Source organism: Cnephaeus nilssonii (genome assembly GCF_951640355.1).
Source record: "Cnephaeus nilssonii genome assembly, chromosome: 9".
NCBI classification, from domain to species: domain Eukaryota; kingdom Metazoa; phylum Chordata; class Mammalia; order Chiroptera; family Vespertilionidae; genus Cnephaeus; species Cnephaeus nilssonii.
In genome coordinates, this window is record NC_137080.1 from 91,776,442 (window position 1) to 91,801,998 (window position 25,557).

Below are 25,557 nucleotides of genomic sequence, written 5' to 3' on the forward strand. Positions count from 1 at the left end.
GCCACGCCCACCATCCAATCAGAGCGAGCATTTAAATTAACCCAAACCAAGATGGCTACAGCCACAGAGAGCAAGGTTTCCTAGGTAACAGAGGAAGCCAAGCTTTCTGCCTGCTCTTGCCAGGCCTAAGCCTCCACTCAAGCTACAAAGTTTCAATTATAGAAGGTAAACAAATTCAAACAAATGGTGGCAGAATGGAGCTTGAGAGAGCCGGCCAGGGTTGCTGCCGGCAACAGGGGAAGCAAAGCTTTCCGCACACCCTGGCCAGGCCCACCCGCTTAAGGCAACAAAGTTTCAATTATAATCCCAACAGAAATGGCTGCCGGCCACTGAGGGAGCCCCAGGCTTGGCTCCGCTCCAGGCTACAAAGTTTCAATTGTAGAAAGAAAATAAATTCCAGATACCAAGGCCTCTGCTTGGGTTGCCAGGGGGCGTGGCTGGCCTGCAAACCACCACAGGCCCCTCGCTCAGGCTGCCCCACACCCCAAGGGAACCCCCACCTGATCCGGGACGCCCTTCAAGGCAAACCAGCTGGCCCCCACCCATGCACCAGGCCTCTATCCTATCTAATAAAAGAGTAATATGCAGATTGATCATCACTCCAACACACAAGATGGCTGCCCCCATGTGGTCAAAGATCCTGCTCCCATGTGGACACAAGATGGCCACCACAAGATGGCCAGCAGGGGAGCGCAGTTGGGAGGGACCAGGCCTGCAAAGGAGGGCAGTTGTGGGTGATCAGGCAAGCAGGGGAGGGCAGTTGGGAGGCACCAGGCCTTTAAGGGAGGGCAGTTGGGGGCAATCAACCCTGCATGGGAGGGCAGTTAGGGGTGACCAGGACGGCAGAGGAGGGAAGTTGGGGGCAAACAGGCTGGCAGGGGAGCAGTTAGGCATCAATCAGGCTGGCAGGGGAGTGATTAGGGGGTGATCAGGCTGGCAGGCAGAAGCGGTTAGGGGCAATCAGGAAGGCAGGCAGGCGAGCAGTTGGGAGCCAGCAGTCCCGGTGGGATCGGGCCTAAACGGGCAGTCGGACATCCCTTGAGGGGTCCCAGATTGGAAAGGGTGCAGGCTGGGCTGAGGGACTCCCTCCCCACCCACCCCCACCCCTGTGCACGAATTTCATGCACCGGGCCTCTAGTTCTATATAATAAAAGAGAAACATGTAAATTGATCGTACCTTCGCTATGCTCACCAGCTAACCAGGAGTGAGTATGCAAATTAACCCCACAAAGATGGTGGGTTAATTTGCATATGCAGGTGCTGAGCGGCCTGGGTCCTGGGAACATCCTCGAGGCCCAGGCCGCTCCTAGCCTGTAGGCCCGTGCGTAAGCCCTGAGTGGCCGGGGTACCAGAACGCCCCCGGCCACTAAGGGCCTATGGGCGCAGGCGCCAAGTGCCCCCTAGGGAACGTGTGGAGACCCAGTGGCTGCTGCACGCACAGCCCGGGGTTTCTACACGCCCCCAAGCCCGGCGCCCACAACGCGGGGCTGGCTGCTGGTCTTGGGGTGTGCCCCCTCGGGGTGGCGGGGACACGCCCCTAACCCAGTGGACATAACACAGGGGGTCCTCTGTGTATGAGCTGCAGAGCAAACACCTTTGCTTTTTTTTCTTTAAATTATTTTATTGATTTTTTTACAGAGAGGAAGGGAGAGGGAGAGAGAGCCAGAAACATCAATGAGAGAGAAACATCAGTCAGCTGCCTCCTGCACCGCCCCCACTGGGGATGTGCCTGCAACCAAGATACATGTCCCTGACCGGAATCGACCCCTGGACCCTTGAGTCCACACGCCGATGCTCTATCCACTGAGCCAAACTGGTTAGGGCTTCTTTTCTTTTTTTAAAAAAATATATTTTATTGATTTTTTTACAGAGAGGAGGGGAGAGGGATAGACAGTCAGAAACCCATCAATGAGAGAGAAACATCAATCAGCTGCCTCCTGCACACTCCCCACTGGGGATGTGTCCCCAACCAAGGTACATGCCCTTAACAGGAATCAAACCTGGGACCCTTCAGTCTGCAGGCCGACGCTATATCCACTGAGCCAACCCAGTTCGAGCATAAACACCTTTTCTGACCGCTCATTGGCTAAGCTCCCTGTCCGCCGCCACTTGCAGTGTTCTTGGTAACTTGGGTTATAAGAATCCAAGAAGGTGACCTAGGGTTTTTCCACCACTCTCCTGGAGGAAAAAACAAAGGTCCGCTGCTGGAGGGGCTAAGAAATGTCATATCCTGCCCAAGCCAGTTTGGCTCCGTGGATAGAGCCTCAGCCTGCCGACCACAGGGTCCGGGTTCGATTCTGATCAAGGGCATGTACCTAGGTTACAGGGCTCCTCCCTGGCTGGGGCCCAGGTCAGGGCTCATGCAGGAGTCAACCAATTAAAGTGTCCCTCTCACATTGATGTTGCTCTCTATCTCTTCCTCTCTTTTCCACACTCTAAAAATCAATGGAAACATATCCTCAGGTGAGGATAAAAAAGAAAGAAATGTCATATCCTATGAAAGACACATCTTGAAAATGCCTAAAGAAAGTTGTCATTTTTTCATAGTGAAGAGACTGGAGTCTGTGTTGATAAACACCTTGGCGGCTCGGTGGCTGGCAGTGGCTGTAGCAGCGGGGTGATGGGGCTGCGCCTTCCCCTGATCAGCCTGGTCGCCTCCCGCAGAGGGCTCCCAGGCCCTGAGGGCTCCCAGCCAGTGAGAGGGGACAGGCTGGGCAGAGGGAACACCCCCCCCCCCAGTGCACAAATTTTGTGCACCGGGCCCCTAGTAAATAAATAAAGGGAGAGAAAGCAAAGAATGTAGTAGAGCCCTAAGTATAAAATGGAGTAAGTCAACAGAATTCTAGGCTTGGGAGAAATTTTTATGACCTTGATTGGATCACTAGGTATCTACGGTAGGTAGAATAATGGCTTCTCAGAGATGTCTACATCCTTATCACTGGAATTTTTAAATAATTTAGTTACATTACAGAGAAGAGGGGGCTTTGCAGTTGTGATTAAGGTTAAAGATTTTGAGATGAGATTATTCTGAATTATCCAGATGGGCCTGATATAATCACAAAGAGACTCTTTTTTTTTCCCCAGTGCAGGTCATCTTTTACTAGGTGTTAATTAGGATATGAAAGGATTAAGAGGTCATTGGCAAAGTTCATGGTCATTGTGGAGTCCACACTGGGCCCTCTTCAGTGGTACTTGTGTCCCCCTGGTGTTTGAGTTCCTTGTAAGAATGGCAGTAGCTGAAAAACATGGAAGTTGCTTCCTTTCTTCACATTGACATATTTGTTGTGATATTGGTAGTAACCTCTTTGAAAAGCTCCTGAAACTCTCCAGCAATGTTGTTAGGGGTAAAATCCCACATCAGTATCAGTCTGGTAGCTCCCCTAATTTGACATCTGTGAGTTTCTTCTTCACTGGTACGACTGACGCCATCTTGGAGTCTGGGCTGTCATCACATAGATTCTTTAGAAACTAGATAAACTTTCCCAGCTGTGTTCAGAGGGAGATGTGATGAAAAATGTTCAGTGAGGTGCAATATTGCTGGCTTTGAAAATGAAGAAATAGGGCCATGAAGAATTTGGGTGGCCTCTGGAATCTGGGAAAGGAAAGGAAATAGATTCTCTCTCAAGGCCTCACCTTGCTCTTAGCTCAGTGAGGTCCATTTCTGACTTCTGACCTCCAGAAGTGTAAGACATTAAATCTGTATTATTTAGGCCATTAAGTGTGTGGTAATTTGTTATGGCAGCTATAGAAAACCAGCATAATATCTAAGGGGGGTAAAGCTCAGAATTAGTAATGTTTGCCAAAGGGTTGCAATGGAAAGTAAACTCTTTAATACCAAAATAACTTTTTCCATTCCTTGAGAGTTGTTTTCCCTTCTACATTTCAAACCTCATTTTCCCATAAAGTAAAACATGTATTTACTAATTTAAAAGTAATTCTAAATAGAAAATATTAGCATTGGAATAAACCTTAAGTAACATTCTAGCCTATCCCCTGAAATATACAGTTGGAGAAACTGAATGAGGGTCAAAGATTCCATAGCTAGTTACTAATAGATCTGAGTTTATATTCAGGCATGTTTTAGTGTTCTACCACATACACCCTTTAATTAGAAATTTGTTCTGGAACTGTGGAATATATGAGTCACTTCAAGAGGGTGTTTACTTAGTGAGATAGACGAATCTTTTTCTAGCTGATAGAATTAATTTATAAGATTAACTTGTCACCTTTGCAGGCCCTAAGAGCCTGACCTGAAATAGGTGGAGTCAGTCACGTTAACAAACTTCACTGGTCAGTAACTAGATTTTCATACAGGGGAAGGTACCAACTGAGATTGGAGGAGTTTGAGAGATGGTAGGAAACATAAAATAAATCTTCTTTAATCCTTTTTGCCTAGAATCTGTTATAGCTGAATAGATTTCACTTGTCCCTAGACTTCTCCCCAAATTCTTAAGTCTCTCCTGTAATGGAACACCCACTGTTTCTCAGACAGAGGCTCTGGTCACCAAGCGTGAGAGCAGCACTCTCTTCCTCTCCTCAGTCCCAGTCCTCCTTACGTCCTTTATACTTACTTCTATGATAGGGATTTAAGTGGCTAAGGGTTTGTTTACAGACCCAAAATGATGTTCTTGTACAGTTTTTCTCTTAGACATATAATGGAGCTTGGGAAATATAGTGAAGCCATGTTTTAAATTTGCTTAATTTATATTACAGTGCATTAATGAGACAGTATTATAAGAGGATGCAATGTTATATGGAATCTTTATGCTAAGTTAGTTTCTTCTGCATTCCAGCTCTCTGAACCATCTCTTCCTCCACTTGCTAGTTAATGTATAATGCCTGAAACTACAAATAGTACCAGACCCTGCATACCAGTAGACTTATGTTTTTTCCTATTCATATATACCTATGGTAACATTTAATTTGTAAATTAGGCACAATAAGAGATTAACAACAGTAATAATAAAACAGAATAATTATAACAATATACTGTGATAAAAGTTATGTGAATGTGACCTTTTTGTAGTTCATAAGCGTGATGATTAGGTTGTCACGCTTTTGTGTGAGATGTACAACTTTGGCACATTATCCATCTGATGTAAAAAAAAGAAAGCTATGTGAATGTGGTCTCTCTCTCAAACCTTTTCACTTAAAGGAAGCACTTTATGACTTCTCTTTGGCATATCCGAATTGCCAGCATTGCTGTATTGTGCTTTGGGGCCATTATTAAGTAAAAGAAGTGTATTTGAACACAGGGACTGCGATACCAAGGCAGTCAATCTGATAACAGAGATGGCTACTAAGTAACGAATAGGAAGCATATACAATGTGGACATGCTGTACAAAGGGAAGATTCAGTTCCCAGGCTGGATGAAGCAGGATTATGGGCGATTTCATCACGTTACTCAAAACGGTGTGAAATTTAAAACCTATGAATTATTTGTTTCTGAAATTTTCCATTTACTATTTTCAGATCACAGTTGACCGTGGGTAACAAACCGTAGAAAGCAAAACTATGTTTAAGGGGGGACTGCTGTGTTCAGGGATTGATAGCTAGGTGTGGTCCTCTGTTCTTGACTGCCCATGTTAATGCCAAACTGAAATAATAAGATAAATCTGCTATGTGTATGTGTGCACAGACATGTACTTTAGTACACTTCAGAGATACATAAACTATGCGAGGGTTTCTTAGTTACCACTCCTGATTAGAACAGAATATTATTTTTATAGTTGAACATTCAGGTACTGTGTAATTCTCCAGATTAGATTTTTCAGAGTAGATTTAGAGAAGGAATATAGTCCACTGGTAATATGATATTTTAGCACTGATTGCTCATAGTGCCTGGCATTTTGCCATCTTTATATTGACTGTTTTTGAAAATCACAATTCATTCCATTGTTTATTGAGTGTCTGTTGTATGTCATTCATTTATACTAGGTTGTGGGGGTACAAAAATAAATAGGATAAATTCTCTACCTATACCAGGTGTACCAGTTAATAATGCAGATTTTGTAATCGAGAAAACACGATAATTTCAAGAGAAACATCAAAAGTGCTTTATTCAAAGTAATGTTCATCGCTAGCTACACATTTCCCCATCTTTCAGGTAATTTGTGGATACCGTCCTAATAGAACTTTGCTTGTTTTGAGGAAAAACCATTCAGAGACCCAATTTTTCACTTCTTTGTACGTTTTGAAGTGCTGCTTAGAAAGTGCGTATGCCATCGATCGGAACAAGTGGTAATCTGAAGGAGCAAGGTCTGGTGAATACAGCGGGTGGGTTAATACTTCCCAGGCAAGATCTTTTAACGTGTCTTGAACTGGCTTTGAAGTGTGTGATGGTGTGTCATCATGAAGCAAAATTACTTTGCCATGTCTTCTGGCACATTCTGGTCGTTTCATAATGAAAGCGTGGTTCAAATTGATTATTTGTTGTCTGTAGCGATCAGTATTAACAATTTCACCTGGTTTTAGAAGCTCATAATACACCACACCTTCCTGATCCCACCAAATGCAGAGCATTGTCTTCTTTCTGAAGTGATTTGGCCTGGCAGTTGCTGTTGATGGTTGACCTGGATCAACCCATGATTTTGTGCATTTGGGATTCTCAAAATCCACTTTTCATCGCCAGTCACAATTTCCCATTGCTTGTAAACGATTGAAAATTGTTTGCTGAGCAACGTTTAATCTTTCTGCAAGTTGTTTTTTACTTTGACATCTTCATCCAATAATGCTTGTAAATTGTTGGTCTTCAAACTTTTTTGGTTGACCTGGACGTTCTTTGTCTTTCACATCGAAATCATCACTTTTAAAGCGTTTAACGAGCGTTCACAAGTATCTTGAGATGGAGCATGTTCACCATAAGCTTCTCTAAGAATTCAGCAGCATTTTTCTTCGAAATAAAGTAATGAATTATAACTTCCCGCAAATGCTCTTCTTTGGCATGAAATTTGACATTTTTTTTTTGAAATTTGACATTTTTAAGTGTAAAAATATCTATGATAACACCTCCAGCAAATTTGACATATGAAGTTTTGAAGCTTTCTGTCAATACAACAAAATCGCATATATATCAACATATGTGTACCTCCATCTATTGAAAAAAAATCCACATTATTAACCGGTACACCTAGTATATACAGTCTACAGACTTTTGTCATATGTTACCTTGCTGGCTTGTTCTTAGAAATCATCATCAGACTTGGAATCAAACTGTTTGGCCTTAGTGAATCAACCCAAGTTAATACCCCTGTGACACAGGTAGAAATTAATTGTTTTTATCAAAAGCATGAACAAGTAGTAGAGACTCACTCCTACTGTCTTCACTCTTATAAAAATTTAAGTAAGTTCCATGGAAATAGGAATTGTTTTGTTGTTTACACTGTATCTCCATTGCCTAGAATACTACCTGACACATAGTTGATGCTCAGTAGATATTTGCTGAATGAATAAGTGAATGCCCCTTATCTTTCAACTTTCAACTCAAATGTCTCCTTCCTATAGTGTTCTTTCCCCCTGAGTTGGCTACCCGATTCGTTTTTCTTCTTCTTTTTTTTAAACTTCACCTGAGGATATGCTATTGACTTCTTAGAGAGAAGAAGGGGGGCGGGAGACAGACAGCCATCCATTGGTTGCATCGCGTATCTAACTGCCCCAGCCAGGTACCAAACCCACAACCTTTTTGGTGTACAGGACAACGCTCCAACCAACTGAGCCACCGAGCCAGGGCTGCTTTCACTTCTTTTGGGTATATACCTAGGAGTGCAATAGATGGATTATATGGTAATTCTATGTTTGACATTTTGAAGGACCACCAAATTTTTCCACGGAGGCTGTGCCATTGACATTTCCACCAGCATGAGGGTTCCAATTTCTCTACATCCTCACCAGCACTTGTCATTTTCCCTTCTTTGGTAATAGCCATGCTAATGGGTATGGTATCTCATGGTGATTTTGATGTGCATTTTCCTTATAACTAATGATTTTGAGTGTCTTTTCATGTGCTTATTGGCTATTTGTATATCTTCTCAAAGGTTTCTTTTTTAAAGGAGAAAAAAGATGAGCATGTATAGGAGGATTGTTCGTCTCCTCATTCCCACCCCAATGTGGAGGAAAGTAGGTAAATATAAATAGTGTGCAGTTTTATATAGTTGGATTGTCTGTCTTTATATTTGATCTGGTTTCCTCTGCGTGCATACTTATCTCTTTTGTGTACATATGTCTTGTCTACAAATAGATAACTCCTGACTGCCACTACTGTGTTACTGGACTTAAATGGTTGAGAGAGGTCTGGTGTTACAAGTAAATGAGGGCCGAAACCGGTTTGGCTCAGTGGATAGAGCGTCGGTCTGCGGACTGGAAGGTCCCAGGTTCGATTCCGGTCAAGGGCATGTACAATGGTTGCGGGCACATCCCCCGGTGGGGGGTGTGCAGGAGGCAGCTGGTCGATGTCTCTCTCTCTCATCGATGTTTCTAGCTCTCTATCCCTCTCCCTTCCTCTCTCTGAAATATCAATAAAATATATTAAAAAAAAAAAAAGTAAATGAGGGCCGAAACCGGTTTGGCTCAGTGGATAGAGCGTCGGCCTGCGGACTCAAGGGTCCCAGGTTCGATTCCGGTCAAGGGCATGTGCCTTGGTTGCGGGCACATCCCCAGTAGGGGGTGTGCAAGAGGCAGCTGATCCATGTTTCTCTCTCATGGATGTTTCTAACTCTCTATCCCTCTCTCTTCCTCTCTGTAAAAAATCAATAAAATATATTAAAAAAAAAAAAAAGTAAATGAGGGCCTTCCAGTTCATCCTTACATGGATATTTTCAAAATTAGGATGCACTTGTATTGCATTCACTCCCAAGCACTAGGTATACCTCCTTCTTGGGTTCTCTTTCTTTCTTTTGTGTTGTAGTTGTAGGAGGCTGAAAGACTTTATGGCCCAGACATCTGTGGTACTTGGAATGGTGCTGTGATTTTCTATGCTTCTAACAAAGTAGCCATTTCCTGTATTCTTTTTTGTGAAAACTCCTGTGAGGACAGTATAGTACAAGATGCCGACTGATATTTTAACAAAGAGAGCAACATAGTAAATAATATACACGGGAAATTAATGGATAAAGCTTTAAAGTGACTTCATTTGGGGGGATATGACAATTTAATTATGTTAATTGACGCTTTCAGTGTACTGTTGATGAAATTTTAAGCGTATTCTCATTTTTCTGTTACATCTCAGGTGTTTGCTGACTGGCACATTGGAGAGTATGTGCTTATCTGGCATGTTCATAACAGAAGGAACTGCGCGTTCCTCTTTGCTGTACTGGGTTGCAATTTCTCCCCTTTGGCAGTTCAGAACAGTGAGTTTTATCATAGATTAATATCCGTAGCTACATAGTGATTTTAAATCCAGAATAAACCTAGGTTAGAAAAAAGAAAAGGCTCTCTTATGAAAAAAAAAGGGGGGGGGGGAAACTTCTAAAGAAGTATGTGTGTCTTACAGGTTTTTAGGAATCATCTGATTTTACTGCCTTTTTTTCTTTCTTTTTTCAAGTTAGTTTTAGAGGAAAGGAGAGAGAGAGAAACGTCAATGTGAGAGAGAAACATTGACCGGCTGCCTCCCACACATGCCCTGACTGGGGATCGAACCTGCAACCTAGGTATGTGCCCTGACCAGGAATCGAACCCACAACCTTTTCGTGTACAGGATAGCGCTCCAATTAACTAGGCCACTCAGGGCACATACTTAGGTTGTTTTCATATAACACTAGATCAAAGAAAAAGTTTTTTTAAATATAATTTGTTTTGTTTGCTTACAAAAATTTATATCCCAAATGGCATAACTGGAATTAAAAAGAAATACTGGAAAGTTCAGTTTATTTCTTTATTCTTCCAGATTTATATGCTTTCAAAAGTGTTTTATCTTTGCATTTTAATTACTCATGCTACCCCTCTTCATATGGATTCCGTTTTACTCAGAACTGTTCTCTGAGATTATAAAGAATACTTGTATCCCTTGAAGTGTTAGAGCCGAGAATGAAGAGCAAATCAGCTAATACAAGTTTTCTATTTATTTGAACTTTAGAAAGCCATTATTTCCAAAGGGCAGGGTTAGGACCCAAAATAAAATGTTTGTTGATTGACAGTATTTTCATTTAAAAATTGAGCTGATCCAAATGATGAACATTCAAAAGAAAAGCATTGCCTTTGGATGTATTATAGACATGCTTTCTCGGTGCTTTGGTTTTGTTTCTTGCGATATTTGTGCTCTCACATGCTTTTTCTTAAATGATTGGAAAGTACTATTAAATGGCAGACTTCCTGTGACATCTCACCCTAAATACTTCAGCATATGTCTCCAAAGAATGAGGATGTCGTTTTGCATAAGACCACAGTACTGTATCACATTCTAGAAAGCCAACATTATACAATAATAATAATATAATATACAGTCTGTTTTTCCAAATTTTTCTAATTCTTCCCCAAATGTACTTTAATAACTTTTGTCCCCTAATCCAGGATCCAGCCAAGGACCACACATTGAGTTTGTTGTCTCTCTTTAGTCTCCTTTAAACTAGAGCAGTTCCCCGCCCCCTTTTGTTTGTTTATTTATTAGTTTTTTGTCTTTTATGACCTTAACATTATTAGGAGTCTACGCCAGTTGTCTTGTAGAATGTTTCACAACCTAATTTTGTCTTTTTTTCTTGGTTAGTTTCAGGTTAAGCATTTTTGGTAGGACTACTACATGGATGCTTTTCATTATTTCATGTCAGGAGGCACAGTGATATCAGTTTGTGGTATTATTGGTGATGCAGAGCTTGGTCGTGATGTAGATCACTTGTATTGAGGGTACATCTGTTAGGTCACTTCATTGCTAAGCCCTTTTTCCTTTTTTTAATAACAAGTCAGCTGTAGGTTCATGCTTTGAGACATGGGACTGTCCTGTTCCCTAATAACCTTTCACCTAGTGGTTTTAATTTGCTTATTGATTTAATTTAGGGTTTCCCTTGGGGTTCTGTTGATGGATCTGTGAAGCAGCAGCTCCTCCCCCTCTCCCAACCTACCTCCTTGTGTATGTATTTTTCCAGGGATGTAATCCATTACCTCCAAAATAGTTACAAGATTTTACCCCTCGTTTTTGAGGTGCCTTCTACAAGTTTCTGTGCATCACAGAAGTCTGTTCTAAGGGGAAGGTTTCTAGACGCTGGGACTCAGCCCTGTTCATCTACTTTTCCTAATTATCTAGCTGAGCATCCCATGCAACTAGATACTTAATTTTTGTTGTTGTTTGTTTGGGAGTGCTTTGTTCTGGCCTTTCCCTTATCCTGAGCCAAGCATTTGGATCTTTTGTATTTGGCATAAACTGTACTAGAAGATAAAGCAAAAGGATTTAGCCCCTGGTTTTTGGTGTTCTCTCTGAGATTTTGGGGGACAGCAAAATTTGATTTGTGTCTTTGTTGACACTGAAATAAATTTAGGTCAATTGGAAATGAGTTAAAATACTACAATATAGTTTTAGTTGTCTTGAGACATTTTCACAAATGTAAAATAGCTCTTTTTGACTGTGTAGGCAAGAAGTGACTTTAGGGAGCCATGCATCATTTTAAGCCTATTATGGAATAGCTATAGGAGTGACTAATTCTTGACTTTCCCTGCTCAACCAGGAGAGCAGTATGGAATTAATCATGGCAGTAACTAGTGAGGTGTGCTTTGTTTCATCTATTAATTAGCCTTTGGTAACATTGATTTGCCTTGCATGAAAAAAATGTCCATCACTCGGGTGACTGATAATACTAAGAGCTAACATTGGGGTAGTAGACTTTTAAAATACACACTATGCCAGGCTGGTATGGCTCAGTGATTGAGTGTCAGCTCATGAACCAGGAGGTCACAGTTGATTCTCTGTCAGGGCACATGCTTGGGTTGCGGACTCAATCCCCAATAGGGAGTATGCAGGAGGCAGCCGATTGATGATTCTTTCTCATCATTGATGTTTCTATCTCTCTCCCTCTCCTTTCCTCTCTGAATCAATAAAAATATATTTTTTTAAAATACACATTATACCATTTAATACAGAAGATCCCTCTGTGAAAGTAGATATTAAGGTTATTCTACCAGTACTTACACAGGTAGGGGAAAAAGGCTTATTAGTATAAGAAGTTAAAGTAGCCAACATCAAATAGTTTGAAAGGAGCTCCAAATTCTTTGTCCTTTCTGTCTTACTCATTTGAAAGGTAGAGATATTCTAAGGAATCTATAATAATAAAAGTACAATATGCTAATTAGACTGGACAGCCAAACAATCTTCTGGACGACCTCCCAGACAAAGCCGCAGCACTGGGGGCTGAGACTGAGGTGGTTAGGGGTGATCAGGCAGGTAGGTGAGCAGTGAGGGACGATCAGGCAGGCAGGCGAGCGGTTAAGAGCCAGTGGTCCCTGATTGCAAGAGGGATGTCTGACAGAGTTTAGGCGCGATCCCTGTGGGATCCCTGTGGGATCCAGCCTAAACCGGCAGTTGAACATCCCCCTAGGGGTCCCGGATTGCGGATTGCGAAAGGGTGCAGGCCAGGCTGAGGTACCCCCTCCCCCTGCGTGCATGAATTTTGTGCACTGGGCCTCTAGTCTATACATAAACAAAAGTATGGCCCATGCTCTCAAGGATCTTTTAAATCCAACAAATCTGTTTATGAATATATTTTAGACAGCAAATCAAGGGAAGAGCTAAGTAAGTACAGAAAAGGGCAGACCACCTCCAAGTATAAGGTCAAGGTTGGTAGAGGGAGCATTTGAAGGGGGAGAATGTTTGGGGAAGAAAAAGAATAACAAAAGCTTGGAGATGGGAAAGCACAGGGATTGTTATGGAAGAGGACTTGGTCTGGGGTTGGCTAGAGCATGAGCTGCATTTTAAAAAGTAAAAGAAAGTAGTGGAAGCTGGACCTAAAAGATAGATTAGGATCAGCTTGTGAAGGACCTTGAATATCACACTAGGGAAGAGCCTCATTCTGTAGGTATTTTTGAGCAAGAAATGAAAAATGTAACCCTATAGAAGACCTAATAGTAATCATAATAAATGTTTACATTTTTGAGTTCTGATTCAGTGCTAATTTCTTAACATACATTATCTTATTAATGTCTCACAGTAACTGTATGAGCAATGTACTATGTCCATTTTATTTTTATTTATTTATTTTAAATTTCTTTATTGATTAAGGTGTCACATATTTGTCCTCATCCCCTAATTCCCCTCCCCCACCCCTCCCCACGGATGCCCCCACCCCCCTGTTGTCCTTAACCATTGGTTAGGCTCGTATGCATGCACACAAGTCCCTTGGTTGATATCTCCCCCCTACCCCCACCCTCCCCTACCCTCCCTCTGAGGCCCAACAGTCCGATTGATGCCTCCTTGTTTCTGGGTCTGTTCTTGTTCATCAGTCTATGTTGTTCATCATTTCCCCTAGATGAGTGAGATCACGTGTTACTAGAAATATACTTATAAGAACCGAATGTGGGACGAGCAATAATAGTTATGCTGACAGGCAAATGAATCAGTCTGTAGTAAGTTTCTTTCTGGACCAACAGTTCTTTTGAGACCCAATTTCAATGTCCACCAGTTCCTTATGTGTACATGTCAGCACTGACTTTTCAGCTCTGGATGGTGGACAAATGGTGGTAATACAGGTCTGACTCCCTCTGGTTTGGTCTCGCCCGGACCCAGGGGCGCGGCCTCACCCGGACTCAGGGGCGCGCGGCTATGTCCATTTTACAGATGTGAAACTGAAGCTCAGTGTGACATTAAGTAAGTTTGCAAGTATCAAACAGATATTTCTGGAGCTAGGACTCGGACTGGGATCTGTCAGCTTCCAAAGCCTGATTATTTCTGATAATGATTAAATTGAAATTTCTCTTATCAGGTCACTTGATAAGTTCTTAATTCTGTCAAGAATATGGCTGTAGGAAAAGGATGTTTTCAAAGTTCTGAAAGCACTGGTTCTCAAAATGTAATTATGTTAAGGAATATAATCACTACCAAACCTACTTTATACTACTGTCTAATTTGGGACCAGAGCTGGATGGGAAATTGAAGAGTTGGATGATGTTTTATTTACGTGCCTTATGACATCAACACGTGCTCATAGTGAATGTTTTTTGTGTTTTTGTTTGTTTGTTTTTATTTTCAGTGTTTAACCTTATTGCCCCTAAGTAAATCTTAGGTCAGGTCATAAATGCTCAGTTCCTGGGAGTATTTTATTATGCATAAGGAAGTGATATTTTTCCTAAAAGATGTTTCTTCTCAGCAGGTTTCCAACTTATAAAAGACAATGACTACTGATGAAGGTGCCAAAAACAATGGAGAAAACCCAGCAGCAGCTGTTGCTGAACAGGGAGAGGATATTACATCTAAAAAAGATAGAGGAGTATTAAAGGTGAGGCCACAAGGATGAATGATATGAAGGGAAATTTACTGTTTGCAAAAATCTTATGTGTGTGTGTGTGTGTTGGGGTGGGGGGAGGTCTGGAGAAGGATAATGTTTACTGAGGCTTACTAAGTGCCAAACATTACGGTTAAATTCTCATTTCATTCATAACTTGAGGTGTATTTTTAATCCCAGATTATTGATGGTGAAACTGAGGCCCAGCCAAACATTACCGCTAAATTATTATTTCATAGCGTGAAGTTTGTTTATTTATTTTATTATATATATGTATATTTATTTTATATATATATATATATATATATATATATATATATATTTTTTTTTTTTTTTCTCACTTGAGGATATTTTGCCATTGATTTTCAGAGAGAGTGGAAGGGAGGGAGAAGGAAAGAGAAAGAGAGAAGAAACATTAATGCCAGAGAGACATACCAATGGGTTGCCTCCCACACTCACCCTGACTGAGGCCAGGGATCGAACCTGAAATCCAGGCACGTGTCCTTGACTGGGAATGGAACCCATGACCCTTTGGTGTGAGGGTTAAAGCGCTAACCACTGAGCACACGGGTAAGGGTTTGAGGTTTATTTTTAATCACAGATTATAGATGGTGAACTGAGGCCCAGCTAGGTAAATTACTTGCCCAGTATGATATGTATAAGTAAATGCACATCTGGGGTTCAGGTCCAAATTATGTCTGACTCCAAAAGGTGGTTTCTGTTTTCTAAGTGTATACAAATGTATTATTTTAATATAATGTTTCAGTATATTAAATCTAGCCAATCACAATTTAAAAGACTTTTTTAAAGGGAAAAAAGAAGAGTTTGCAAAGTTCAAAAGGATTTGTTGTTGTCACCAGAGGATATGTTTATTGATTTTTTTTATATTAGAGAGAGAGAGAAGAGAAGAGAAGAGAGGAGGGGAAGGGAGGGGAGAGAAGGGGAGGGGAGGGGAGAGGGAAATATTAATCCATTGCCTCCCACACTCATCCTGACTGAGGATTGAACCCTCAACCTTTTGGTGTAGAGGCGAGAGACACTTTAATCAGCTGAGCCACCTGGCCAGGCAAGGGTTTGTTTTTATATACAAACTAGGAGCCCAGCGCGCGAAATTGCGCGGCGCTGCCCTGCCTTGACACCCGAACCTCTCCACACAGAGCTCCAGCGTGCCTGGCCCAGCCCCCGACCCCTCTGGCTGCTTCAAGTCCCACCCTCAGTCCCTCCAGTTGCTCGGACTGGTCCCTCCTTCGCCAGGCGCCTCCCCACTTCCGCCCTATCTCTGGAGCAACGCGGTGGCTCTGCACCATCATGGTGCCAGAGGAGAGTATGGAAGCCTCCCGCCTGCTGCGCTGTGCTCCTTCCCCTGGCAGGTGGGCAGCAGGACACTCTGAGTGCGAGCGGTGGGTGGCGAAGGACTGGTGATGGGGCCACTATGGGCTCTCACCCCTGCCCTCCCCAGCATGGGCTGGTCCTGCCTCCTCCGGGCACCTTGCTGTTTCCACCCTGTCTCTGGAGCAACGCCCTCCTCGCACGCGCAGGCAGCTTCCTGCAATCGGTCGTTACGTGTTACGGTGTCCTGACCATTAGCATATTAGCTCTTCATTATTATGATAGTGTACCAGTGTGTAGTAAAGATATATATTTTTTTACATGTAGATTTTCATTTTTACTTTTTTAATTGTTTAAAGTATTACATATAGTAGTACGTATATCTCCTTTTTTTCCCCCATTGACCTCCCCCCAGCCTCCCCTACCCCCTGTCTCATGCCCTCATCCCACCCCTCCAGTGTCTTGTGTCCATTGGTTGTGCTTATATTAAGGTGACCAGATCGTCCCGCTTTTGGCGGGACAGTCCTGATTTTTTAACAATTTGTCCCGCCAAAAGCGGGACGATCTGGTCACCTTAGCTTATATGCATGCATACAAGTCCTTCGGTTGATCTCTTTCCCCCCCTCCCCTATACTCCCCAGCCTTCCCATTGTAATTTGACGGTCTGTTCAATGCTTTACTGCTTCTGTATCTATCTTTTTGTTCATCAGGTTATAGTGTTATTTATTTTTCATAAATGAGTGAGATCATGTGGTATTTTTCTTTCATTGCCTGGCTTATTTCACTTAGCACAATGCTCTCCATTTCCATCCATGCTGTTGCAAATTTTTATAGCAGCGTAGTATTCCATTGTGTAGATGTACCATCGTTTTCTAATCCACTCATCTGCTGATGGGCATTTAGGCTGTTTCCAAATCTGAGCTATGGTGAATTGTGCTGCAATGAACATAGGGGTGCATATATCCTTTCTGATTGGTGTTTCTAGTTTCTTGGGATATATTCCTAGAAGTGGGATTATTGGGTGAAATGGTAGTTCCATTTTTAGTTTTTTTGAGGAAACTCCATACTGTTCTCCACAGTGATTGCACCAGTCTGCATTCCCACCAGCAGTGCACGAGGGTTCCTTTTTCTCCACATCCTCGCCAGCACTTGTCATTTGTTGATTTGTTGATGATAGCCATTCTGACAGGTGTGAGATGGTACCACATTGTCATTTTGATTTGCATCTCTCGGATAATTAGTGACTTTGAGCATGTTTTCATGTGTCTCTTGGCCTTCCTTCTGTCTTCTTTTGAAAAGATTCTATTTAGGTTCGTTGCCCATTTTTTATTGGATCATTTATCTTCCTTTTATTAAGTTGAATAAGCTGCCTGTAGATGTTGGAGATTAAACCTTTATCAGTGATAACATTTGCAAATATGTTCTCCCATACAGTGGGATTTCTTGTTATTTTGTTGATGGTTTCTTTTGCTGTGCAAAAGCTTTTTATTTTTATGTATTCCCATTTGTTTATTTTCTCTTTAGTTTCCATTGCTCTAGGAGCGGTATCGTTGAAGAAATTGCTTCGGTGTATGTCTGAGATTTTTCTGCCTGTGGATTCCTCTAGTATTTTTATGGTTTCTTGTCTTATGTTTAAGTCCTTTATCCATTTTGAGTTTATTTTTGTGTATAGTGTAAGTTGGTGGTCTAGTTTCATTTTTTTGCATGTATCTGTCCAATTTTCCCAACACCATTTATTGAAGAGACTGTCTTGACTCCATTGTATGTTCATGCCTCCTTTGTCAAATACTAATTGAGCATAGTGGTTTGGGTCATATCTGGGTTCTCTATTCTATTCCATTGGTCTATATGCCTGTTCTTGTGCCAGTACCAGGCTGTTTTGAGAATAGTGGCTTTGTAATACAGCTTGAAATCTGGTATTGAGATCCCTCCTACTTTGTTCTTATTTCTCAGGATTGCTGTGGCTATTCGGGATCTTTTTTAATTCCAGATGAATTTTTGGAGAGTTCTTCCTAGGGCTGTGAAATATGCTGTTGGTATTTTAGTAGGGATTGCATTGAATCTATAGATTGCTTTGGGTAGTATGGACATTTTAATGATGTTGATTCTACCAATCCATGAACATGGTATGTTCTTCCATGTGTTTACGTCTTCCTCTATCTCTTTTTTCAGTGTCCTGTAGTTTTCCGCGTATAGGTCTTTTACCTCCTTAGTTAAGTTTATTCCTAGGTATCTTAATTTTTGTGTGTGTGTGCAATGGTAAATGGGATTGCTTTTTTAGTCTCTCTTTCTGTAAGTTCATTATTGGTGTATAGAAATGCCATAGATTTCTTGGCGTTAATTTTGTATCCTGCTACATTGCCAAATTCATTTATTAAGTCTTAATAGTTTTTTGATGGAGTCTCTAGGGTTTTTTATGTACAATATCATGTCATCTACAAATAAGGACAGTTTTACTTCCTCTTTTCCAACTTGGATGCCTTTTATTTCTTCTTCTTGTCTAATTGCAATGGCTAATACTTCCAGTACTATGTCGAACAGGAGTGGTGAGAGTGGGCATCCCTGTCTTGTTCCTGTTCTTAGGGGAAATGGTTTTAGTTTTTGCCCATTGAGTATGATGTTGGCTGTGGGTTTATCATATATGGCTTTTATTATGTTGAGGTATGAGCCTTCTATTCCCACCTTGCTGAGAGTTTTTATTAAGAAAGGGTGTTAGATTTTGTCAAATGCTTTTTCTGCATCAATTGATATGACTGTGATTTTTATCTCTCAATTTGTTTATGTGATGTATCACGTTTATTGATTTGCGGATATTGTACCATCCTTGCATCCCTGGGATAAATCCTACTTGGTCATGGTGTATGATCTTTCTGATGTCCTGCTGGATCCGATTTGCTAGTATTTTGTTGAGGATTTTGGCATCTATGTTCATGAGGGATATTGGCCTGTAATTCTCTTTCATTGTGTTGTCTTTATCTGGTTTTGGTATTAGGGTGATGTTGGCTTCATAGAATGAGCTTGGAAGTGTTCTTCCTCTTGAATTTTTTGGAATAGTCTGAGGAGGATAGGTTTTAGTTCTTCCTTGAATGTTTGGTAAAACTCCCCTCTGAAGCCGTCTGGTCCCGGGCTTTTGTTTGCCGGAAGCTTTTTGATGACTGCTTCAATTTCTTCCATAGTTATTGGCCTATTGAGATGTTTAGATTCTTCCTGATTGAGTTTTGGAAGGTTGTATTTTTCTAGGAATATGTCCATTTCCTCTAGGTTGTCCAGTTTGTTGGAATAGAGTTGTTCATAGTATTTTTTAACAATCCTTTGTATTTCGGTGGGGTCTGTTGTTATTTCTCCTCTTTCATTTGTGATTTTGTTTATTTGGGTCCTGTCTCTTTGCTTCTTGGTGAGCCTGGCTAGAGGTTCATCAATCTTGTTTATCCTTTCAAAGAATCAGCTCTTGATTTTGTTGATCTTTTGTATTGTTTTTTTGGTCTCTGTGTCATTTATCTCCACTCTGATCTTTGTTATTTCCTTCCTTGTGCGTACACTGAGCTTTTCTTGTTGCTCTCTTTCTAACTCTTAGAGTTGTATGGTTGGGTAATTTATTAACATTGTTTCTTGTTTTTTTGCAGTAGGCTTGTAGAGCTATGAACTTCCCTCTCAAGACTGCTTTCGCTGTGTCCCATAGATTTTGGATTGTTGTGTTTTCATTGTCGTTTGTTGCCATGATGTTTTTTATTTCTTCTTTGATCTCTCTGGTAACCTAGTCATTGTTTAATAGCATGCTATTTAGTCTCCATGTGTTTGAATTTTTTGGATTGTTTTTATTATAGTTGATTTCCAGTTTTATGCCACTGTGATCTGAGATGTTTGATATGATTTCAGTCTTCTTGAATTTGAAGAGACTTTGCCTGTGACCTAATATACGGTCTATCTTTGAAAATGACCCATGTGTACTTGAGAAGAATGTACATTCTGTGGCTTTGGGATGAAATGTTCTGAAGATGTCAATTAATTCCATCTGATCTAGTGAGTCATTTAGGATTGATGTTTCTTTGCTGATTTTTTGTTTAGAAGATTTGTCCAATGGTGATAGTGGGGCATTAAAGACCCCTACTATGATTGTATTGCTGTCAGTCTCTCCCTTGATATCTTCCAGGAGTTTTTTTATGTATTTGGGTGCTTCTGTATTGGGTGCGTATATGTTTACCAGAATTATTTCTTCTTGTTGGATTGCTCCCTTTAGTATTATGAAGTGGCATTCCTTATCTCTTTTTATGTCCTTTACTTTGAGATCTAATTTGTCAGATACAAGTATTGCTACCCCAGCTTTTTTTTCATTTCCATTCACCTGAAAAATCTTTTTCCATCCCTTCATCAGTCTGTGTGCGTCTTTTTTTCTGAGGTGGGTTTCCTGTAGATAGCAGATATATGGGTCATGTTTTCTTATCCAATCTCTTACCCTATGTCTTTTGATTGGGACAGTTAATCCATTTACATTTAAAGTTATTATTGATAGGTACTTATTTGTCGCCATTTTTATTCTAGTAAAGATATTTTTTGAGGTTTCATCTTACTTTTGAATTAGCTTTCCTCCTTTAAAAACACTATATATTTTTCACTCTGAAGTTAAACATTTTTGCATGTATTATCTTTTTTGTATCTCACAATGGTTTTGTAAGAGAATCAGAGTTTCTCTTGGTTCTCCTATTTATGTATGGAAAATAGATATTTATACTCCATATAAGTGAATAAACTGAAGCTGAGAAGTTAAATGGCTTTAGTCATCCTACCTAATAATAGACAAATATGCAAATTGACCATACCTCTGACACCACAAGCCACGCCCACCATCCAATCAGAGCGAGTATGCAAATTAACCCAAATCAAGATGGCTACAGCCACAGAGAGCAAGGTTTCCTAGGTAACAGAGGAAGCCAAGCTTTCTGCCTGCCCTTGCCAGGCCTAAGCCTCCACTCAAGCTACAAAGTTTCAATTATAGAAGGTAAACAAATTCAAACAAATGGCGGCAGAATGGAGCTTGAGAGAGCAGGCCAGGGTTGCCGGCGGCAACAGGGGAAGCAAAGCTTTCTGCACACCCTGGCCGGGCCCACCCGCTTAAGGCAACAAAGTTTCAATTATAACCCCAACACAAATGGCTGCGGCCTCGGAGGGAGCCCCAGGCTTGGCTCCGCTCCAGGCTACAAAGTTTCAATTGTAGAAGGAAAATAAATTCCAGATACCAGGGCCTCCGCTTGGGTCGCCAGGGGGCGTGGCCGGCCTGCAAACCACCACAGGCCCCTTGCTCAGGCCGCCCCATGCCCCAAGGGAACTCCCACCTGATCCGGGACACCCTTCAGGACAAACCAGCTGGCCCCCACCCCTGTACCAGGCCTCTATCCTATCTAATAAAATAGTAATATGCAGATTGATCATCACTGCAACACACAATATAGCTGCCCCCATGTGGTCAAAGATCCTGCCCCCATGTGGACACAAGATGGCCAGCAGGAGAGGGCAGTTGGGAGGCACCCGGCCTGCAAGGGAGGGCAGTTGGAGGTGATCAATCCTGCAGGAGAGGGCAGTTAGGGGTGACCAGGCCGGCAGAGGAGGGAAGTTGGGGGCAAACAGGCTGGCAGCAGAATGGTTAGGGTGTGATCAGGCTGGCAGGCAGAAGTGGTTAGGGGCAATCAGGAAGGCAGGCAGGCAGGCAAGCAGTCGGGAGCCAGCATTCCTGGATTGTGAGAAGGATGTCCGATATTGGAGAGGGTACAGGCTGGGCTGAAGGACAACCCCCCTCCGTGCACGAATTTCGTGCACCGGGCCTCTAGTATTAAGATATTTCTCCTACACTGTTGTTATATATACATGTTTTTTGTAATTGTTAAATTTTTTTGCTGAAAAGATTATCTTATACATCCTAAATATTACCTCCAAGCTCAAGTTTTGATATTTTCTTGTGTTCGCTGTAACAAATCAGAATTTTTTAGGTTTTTTTGTCTAATGTTGCTTTTGTGAATGCTTTTTTCTCTGCCTGAATCTCTTCTGAGTATACATGTTTTACTATTAGCTTGCTGTGTTCCAAGCCAAGTTTTGGAGACTTGCAACTATAGTATTAGAATAAGGGTTTTTTGCTGTTGGTTTATATCATGATACCTTCTTTCAGATGGCTTCTCAACCTTCTGGCTATATAAATTACTCATCCCAAACTCCACTATGCTATTTGAGACAGTGTGATTCTGTAGGCTGTCCTGAGCATTTCCCTCCTCTTTTATCTTTTCAGAGCACTCATCAGAAAACACAGTCCCTAACTTGCCTCAGGTTCTGCTTTGTTCTAGGGCAGTGGTCGGTAACCCGCGGCTTGCGAGCCACATGCGACCAACTCCCCCACTTCTTCTAACGCCACTTCTTCAAAATAGACTCGCCCAGGCCGAAAACCGACTTCTGTGCATGGGCCACGAAGTTTCAATCGCACTGTACGTGCATGCCCGCACGTGGTATTTTGTGGAAGAGCCACACTCAAGGGGCCAAACAGCTGCATGTGGCTTGCAAGCCGCAGTTTGCCGCACTGTTCTAGGGCATCTATATATATATACTAGAAGCCCGGTGCACGAAATTCGTGCACGGCGGGGGGTTGTCCCTCAGCCCAGCCTGTACCCACTCCAATCTGGGACTCCTGGGGGGATGTCCGACTGCCCCCACCAGGATCGGGCCTAAACGGGCAGTCGGACATCCCTCTCACAATCCAGGACTGCTGGCTCCCAACTGCTTGCCTGCCTGCCTTCCTGATTGCCCCTAACCACTTCTGCCTGCCAGCCTGATCACCCCCTAAAACCACTCTGCTGCCAGCCTGGTTGATGCTTAACTGCTCCCCTGCCAGCCTGTTTGCCCCCAACTTCCCTCCTCTGCCAGCCTGGTCACCCCTAACTGCCCTCTCCTGCAGGGTTGATCACCTCCAACTGCCCTCCCTTGCAAGCCTGGTCCCTCTCAACTGCCCTCCCTTGCAGGCCTGGTCCCTCACAACTGCCCTTCCTTGCAGGCCGGGTGCCTCCCAACTTCCCTCCCCTGCTGGCCATCTTGTAGTGGCCATCTTGTGTCCACATGGGGGCAGGATCTTTGACCACATGGGGGCATCTATATTGTGTTGCAGTGATGATCAATCTGTATATTACTCTTTTATAAGATAGGATAGAGGCCTGGTACAGGGGTGGGGGCCAGCTGGTTTGCCCTGAAGGGTGTCACAGATAAGGGTGGGGGTTCCCTTGGGGTGTGGGGCGGCCTGAGCGAGGGGCCTGTGGTGGTTTGCAGGCCTGCCACGCCTCCTGGCAACCCAAGGGGAGGCCCTGGTATCTGGAATTTATTTTCCTTCTACAATTGAAACTTTGTAGCCTGGGGTGGCAGCCATTTCTGGGGCGGCAACCATTTCTGTGGCAGTTAATTCACCTTCTACAATTGAAACTTTGTTGCCTTAAGCGGGTGAGCCCAGCCAGGGTGTGCGGAAAGCTTTGCTTCCCCTGTTGCCGCCGGCAACCCTGGCCTGCTCTCTCAAGCTCCATTCTGCCGCCATTTGTTTGAATTTGTTTACCTTCTATAATTGAAAGTTTGTAGCTTGAGTGGAGGCTTAGGCCTGCAACGGCTATGGAAAGCTTGGCTTCCTCTGTTACCTGGGAAACCTTGCTCTCTGTGGCTGTAGCCATCTTGGATTGGGGTTAATTTGCATACTCGCCCTGATTGGCTGGTGGGCGTGGCTTGGCTGTTGGGTGTGGCTTATGTAGCAGAGTGATGGTTAATTTGCATATCACCATTTTATTAGAGAGGATATAAAAGCCTAAGTGACCAGCTGACTGTTCCGACCGGTAGCTATGATGCGCACTGACCACCAGGGGGCAAATGCTCAACACAGGAGCGGAAACCACAGGCATAGAAATATGGAACAGACTGATGAATCTCAGAGGGAAGGGAGGAGGGGGGAGGGCGGGAAGAGATTAACCAAAGATCTTATATGCATACTAGAGGCTCGGTGCATGACCAGTGGGGTCCCTTGGCCTGGCCTGCGCCCTCTCACAATCCGGGACTCCTCGAGGGATGTCAGAGAGCCAGTTTCAACCAAATCCGTGCACTGGGCCTCTAGTAAACTAATAAGATTTTTAGTTTTGTAAGGCTAGTAAGAAACATTTTGAGATTGTAAATTTTTAAAAATCATATCATTTATTACTGTCTGGAGCCTCAGGCTTTTGTTAAGATTGAATAGGTCTACTAACTGTGTGACCTAGGGCAGTTTAGTTAACCTATTTATGGGGAATAATAATACTACCTAGCTCATAGGGTTATCAGGATTACATAAAGCATTTAGTACGGTGCCACGCCCATGGTAATCTCTCTTATTTTTATATATATATATATATATATATTTTTTTTTTTTTATTTTTTTTTTAAAGACCAAGGCAGCTCTGAAGTCAGTAATTGGACAAAGAACATAAAATAATATTGTGGACCTTACGTTTTTTTAAAATGAATTGAGATTAGATTGTAGCTTTAGAGCAACTCCAGATTTTGGTACAGGATTGTCTTGCTGTGGAAACTTGAAGTGATACCACAATACCTGACTTCCTGGTAGCTACCATATTCATACCATCTGCCCAATTACTGGTTTACAGTCCTGGAAATGCAGATTCCCTCTGGGTGGGACTCACGCTCCCACATACTGCATGTAGTTCATAAACATGAGCACTTCTAGAATATCAAGTGATTTCTTTTAGGTTAATTTTTTTTGAAACATTTTCCCCTGAACCAGTTTTGAATCTGCATTTCCAGGACGTGAACAAGTAATTGGGCAGGTGGGGTGAATGGCTACCAGGGAGTTAGATAGCTGTGCACACTAGCAAGCAATATGTGGAATCACTTCAGATTTCCACAGCAAAACGAAGTCTTTGAAGGGCAGTAATGGTTTTTTTAAGTAGCTCTTAATTTAATTTTTTTAATTATAATCATTTTCCCCAATTTTGTTGATATAATTAACCTATAACATTATGTAAATTTATGGTGTAGAATGTGATGATTTGATACATTTGTATGTTTCAAAATGATTATCACAGTAGGGTTAGTTAAACCTCCATCACCTCATATAATTACCTTTTTTTTTTCTTTTTTGTGGTGAGAACATTTAAGTTCTAATACCTTAACAACTTTCAGGTATATAATACAGTGTTGTTAATTATCATCATGCTGTACATGAGATCCTCAGAATTTACCCATCTTATATCTGAAAGTTTATATGCTTTGACTTACATCTCACCATATGCCCCACCCTTTAGCCCTTGGCAACCACCATTTTACTTGCTGTTTCTGTGAGTTCAACTTTTTTAAATTTAACATGTAAGGGCTATGACTGTGTTTTCCTTTGTCTGGCTTACTTCAGTTAGCATAATGCCCTCAAAATACATCCATATTGTCACAAATGGTATGATTTCCTTCTCTCTTGTGGCTGAATAATATTCCTCTGTATGTGCACACTATATTCGTGTGTGTGTGTGTGTGTGTGTGTGTGTGTGTGTGTGTGTGTGTATCACATCTTCTTTATTTATTCAGCCATGGACACTTCAAGGCTTGGCTGTTGTGAATAATGCTACGATGAACATGGGAGTGCAGATAACTTTACAAGATAGTGATTTTGTTTACTTTGGGTTTATATACAAAAGGGGTTGCTGGTAGTTTTATTTTTAATTTTTTAAGGAACCTCCATGCTCTTTTTTTCCCCATTGATTTTTAGAGAGAGTGGAAGGAAAGGCAGGGGGAGAGAAAAACATCTATGTGAAGAGACAC

At 42.1% G+C, this 25,557-nt stretch overlaps 1 protein-coding gene across 4 annotated transcripts in view; it reads left to right on the forward strand.

Moving 5' to 3' along the window:
• FKBP5 (FKBP prolyl isomerase 5) overlaps window positions 1–25,557 on the forward strand; it is a 116,368-nt gene that overhangs the window by 39,192 nt on the left and 51,619 nt on the right. For 2 of the 4 annotated variants that reach the window (XM_079781538.1, XM_079781539.1), the window contains one exon: window positions 14,281–14,409. In XM_079781538.1, coding sequence (XP_079637664.1) covers window positions 14,305–14,409 — 105 coding nt within the window. In that variant the 5' untranslated portion in view covers window positions 14,281–14,304. The remainder of the gene's footprint in view (window positions 1–14,280; window positions 14,410–25,557) is intronic. The other 2 variants (XM_079781536.1, XM_079781537.1) reach the window with 1 other exon arrangement.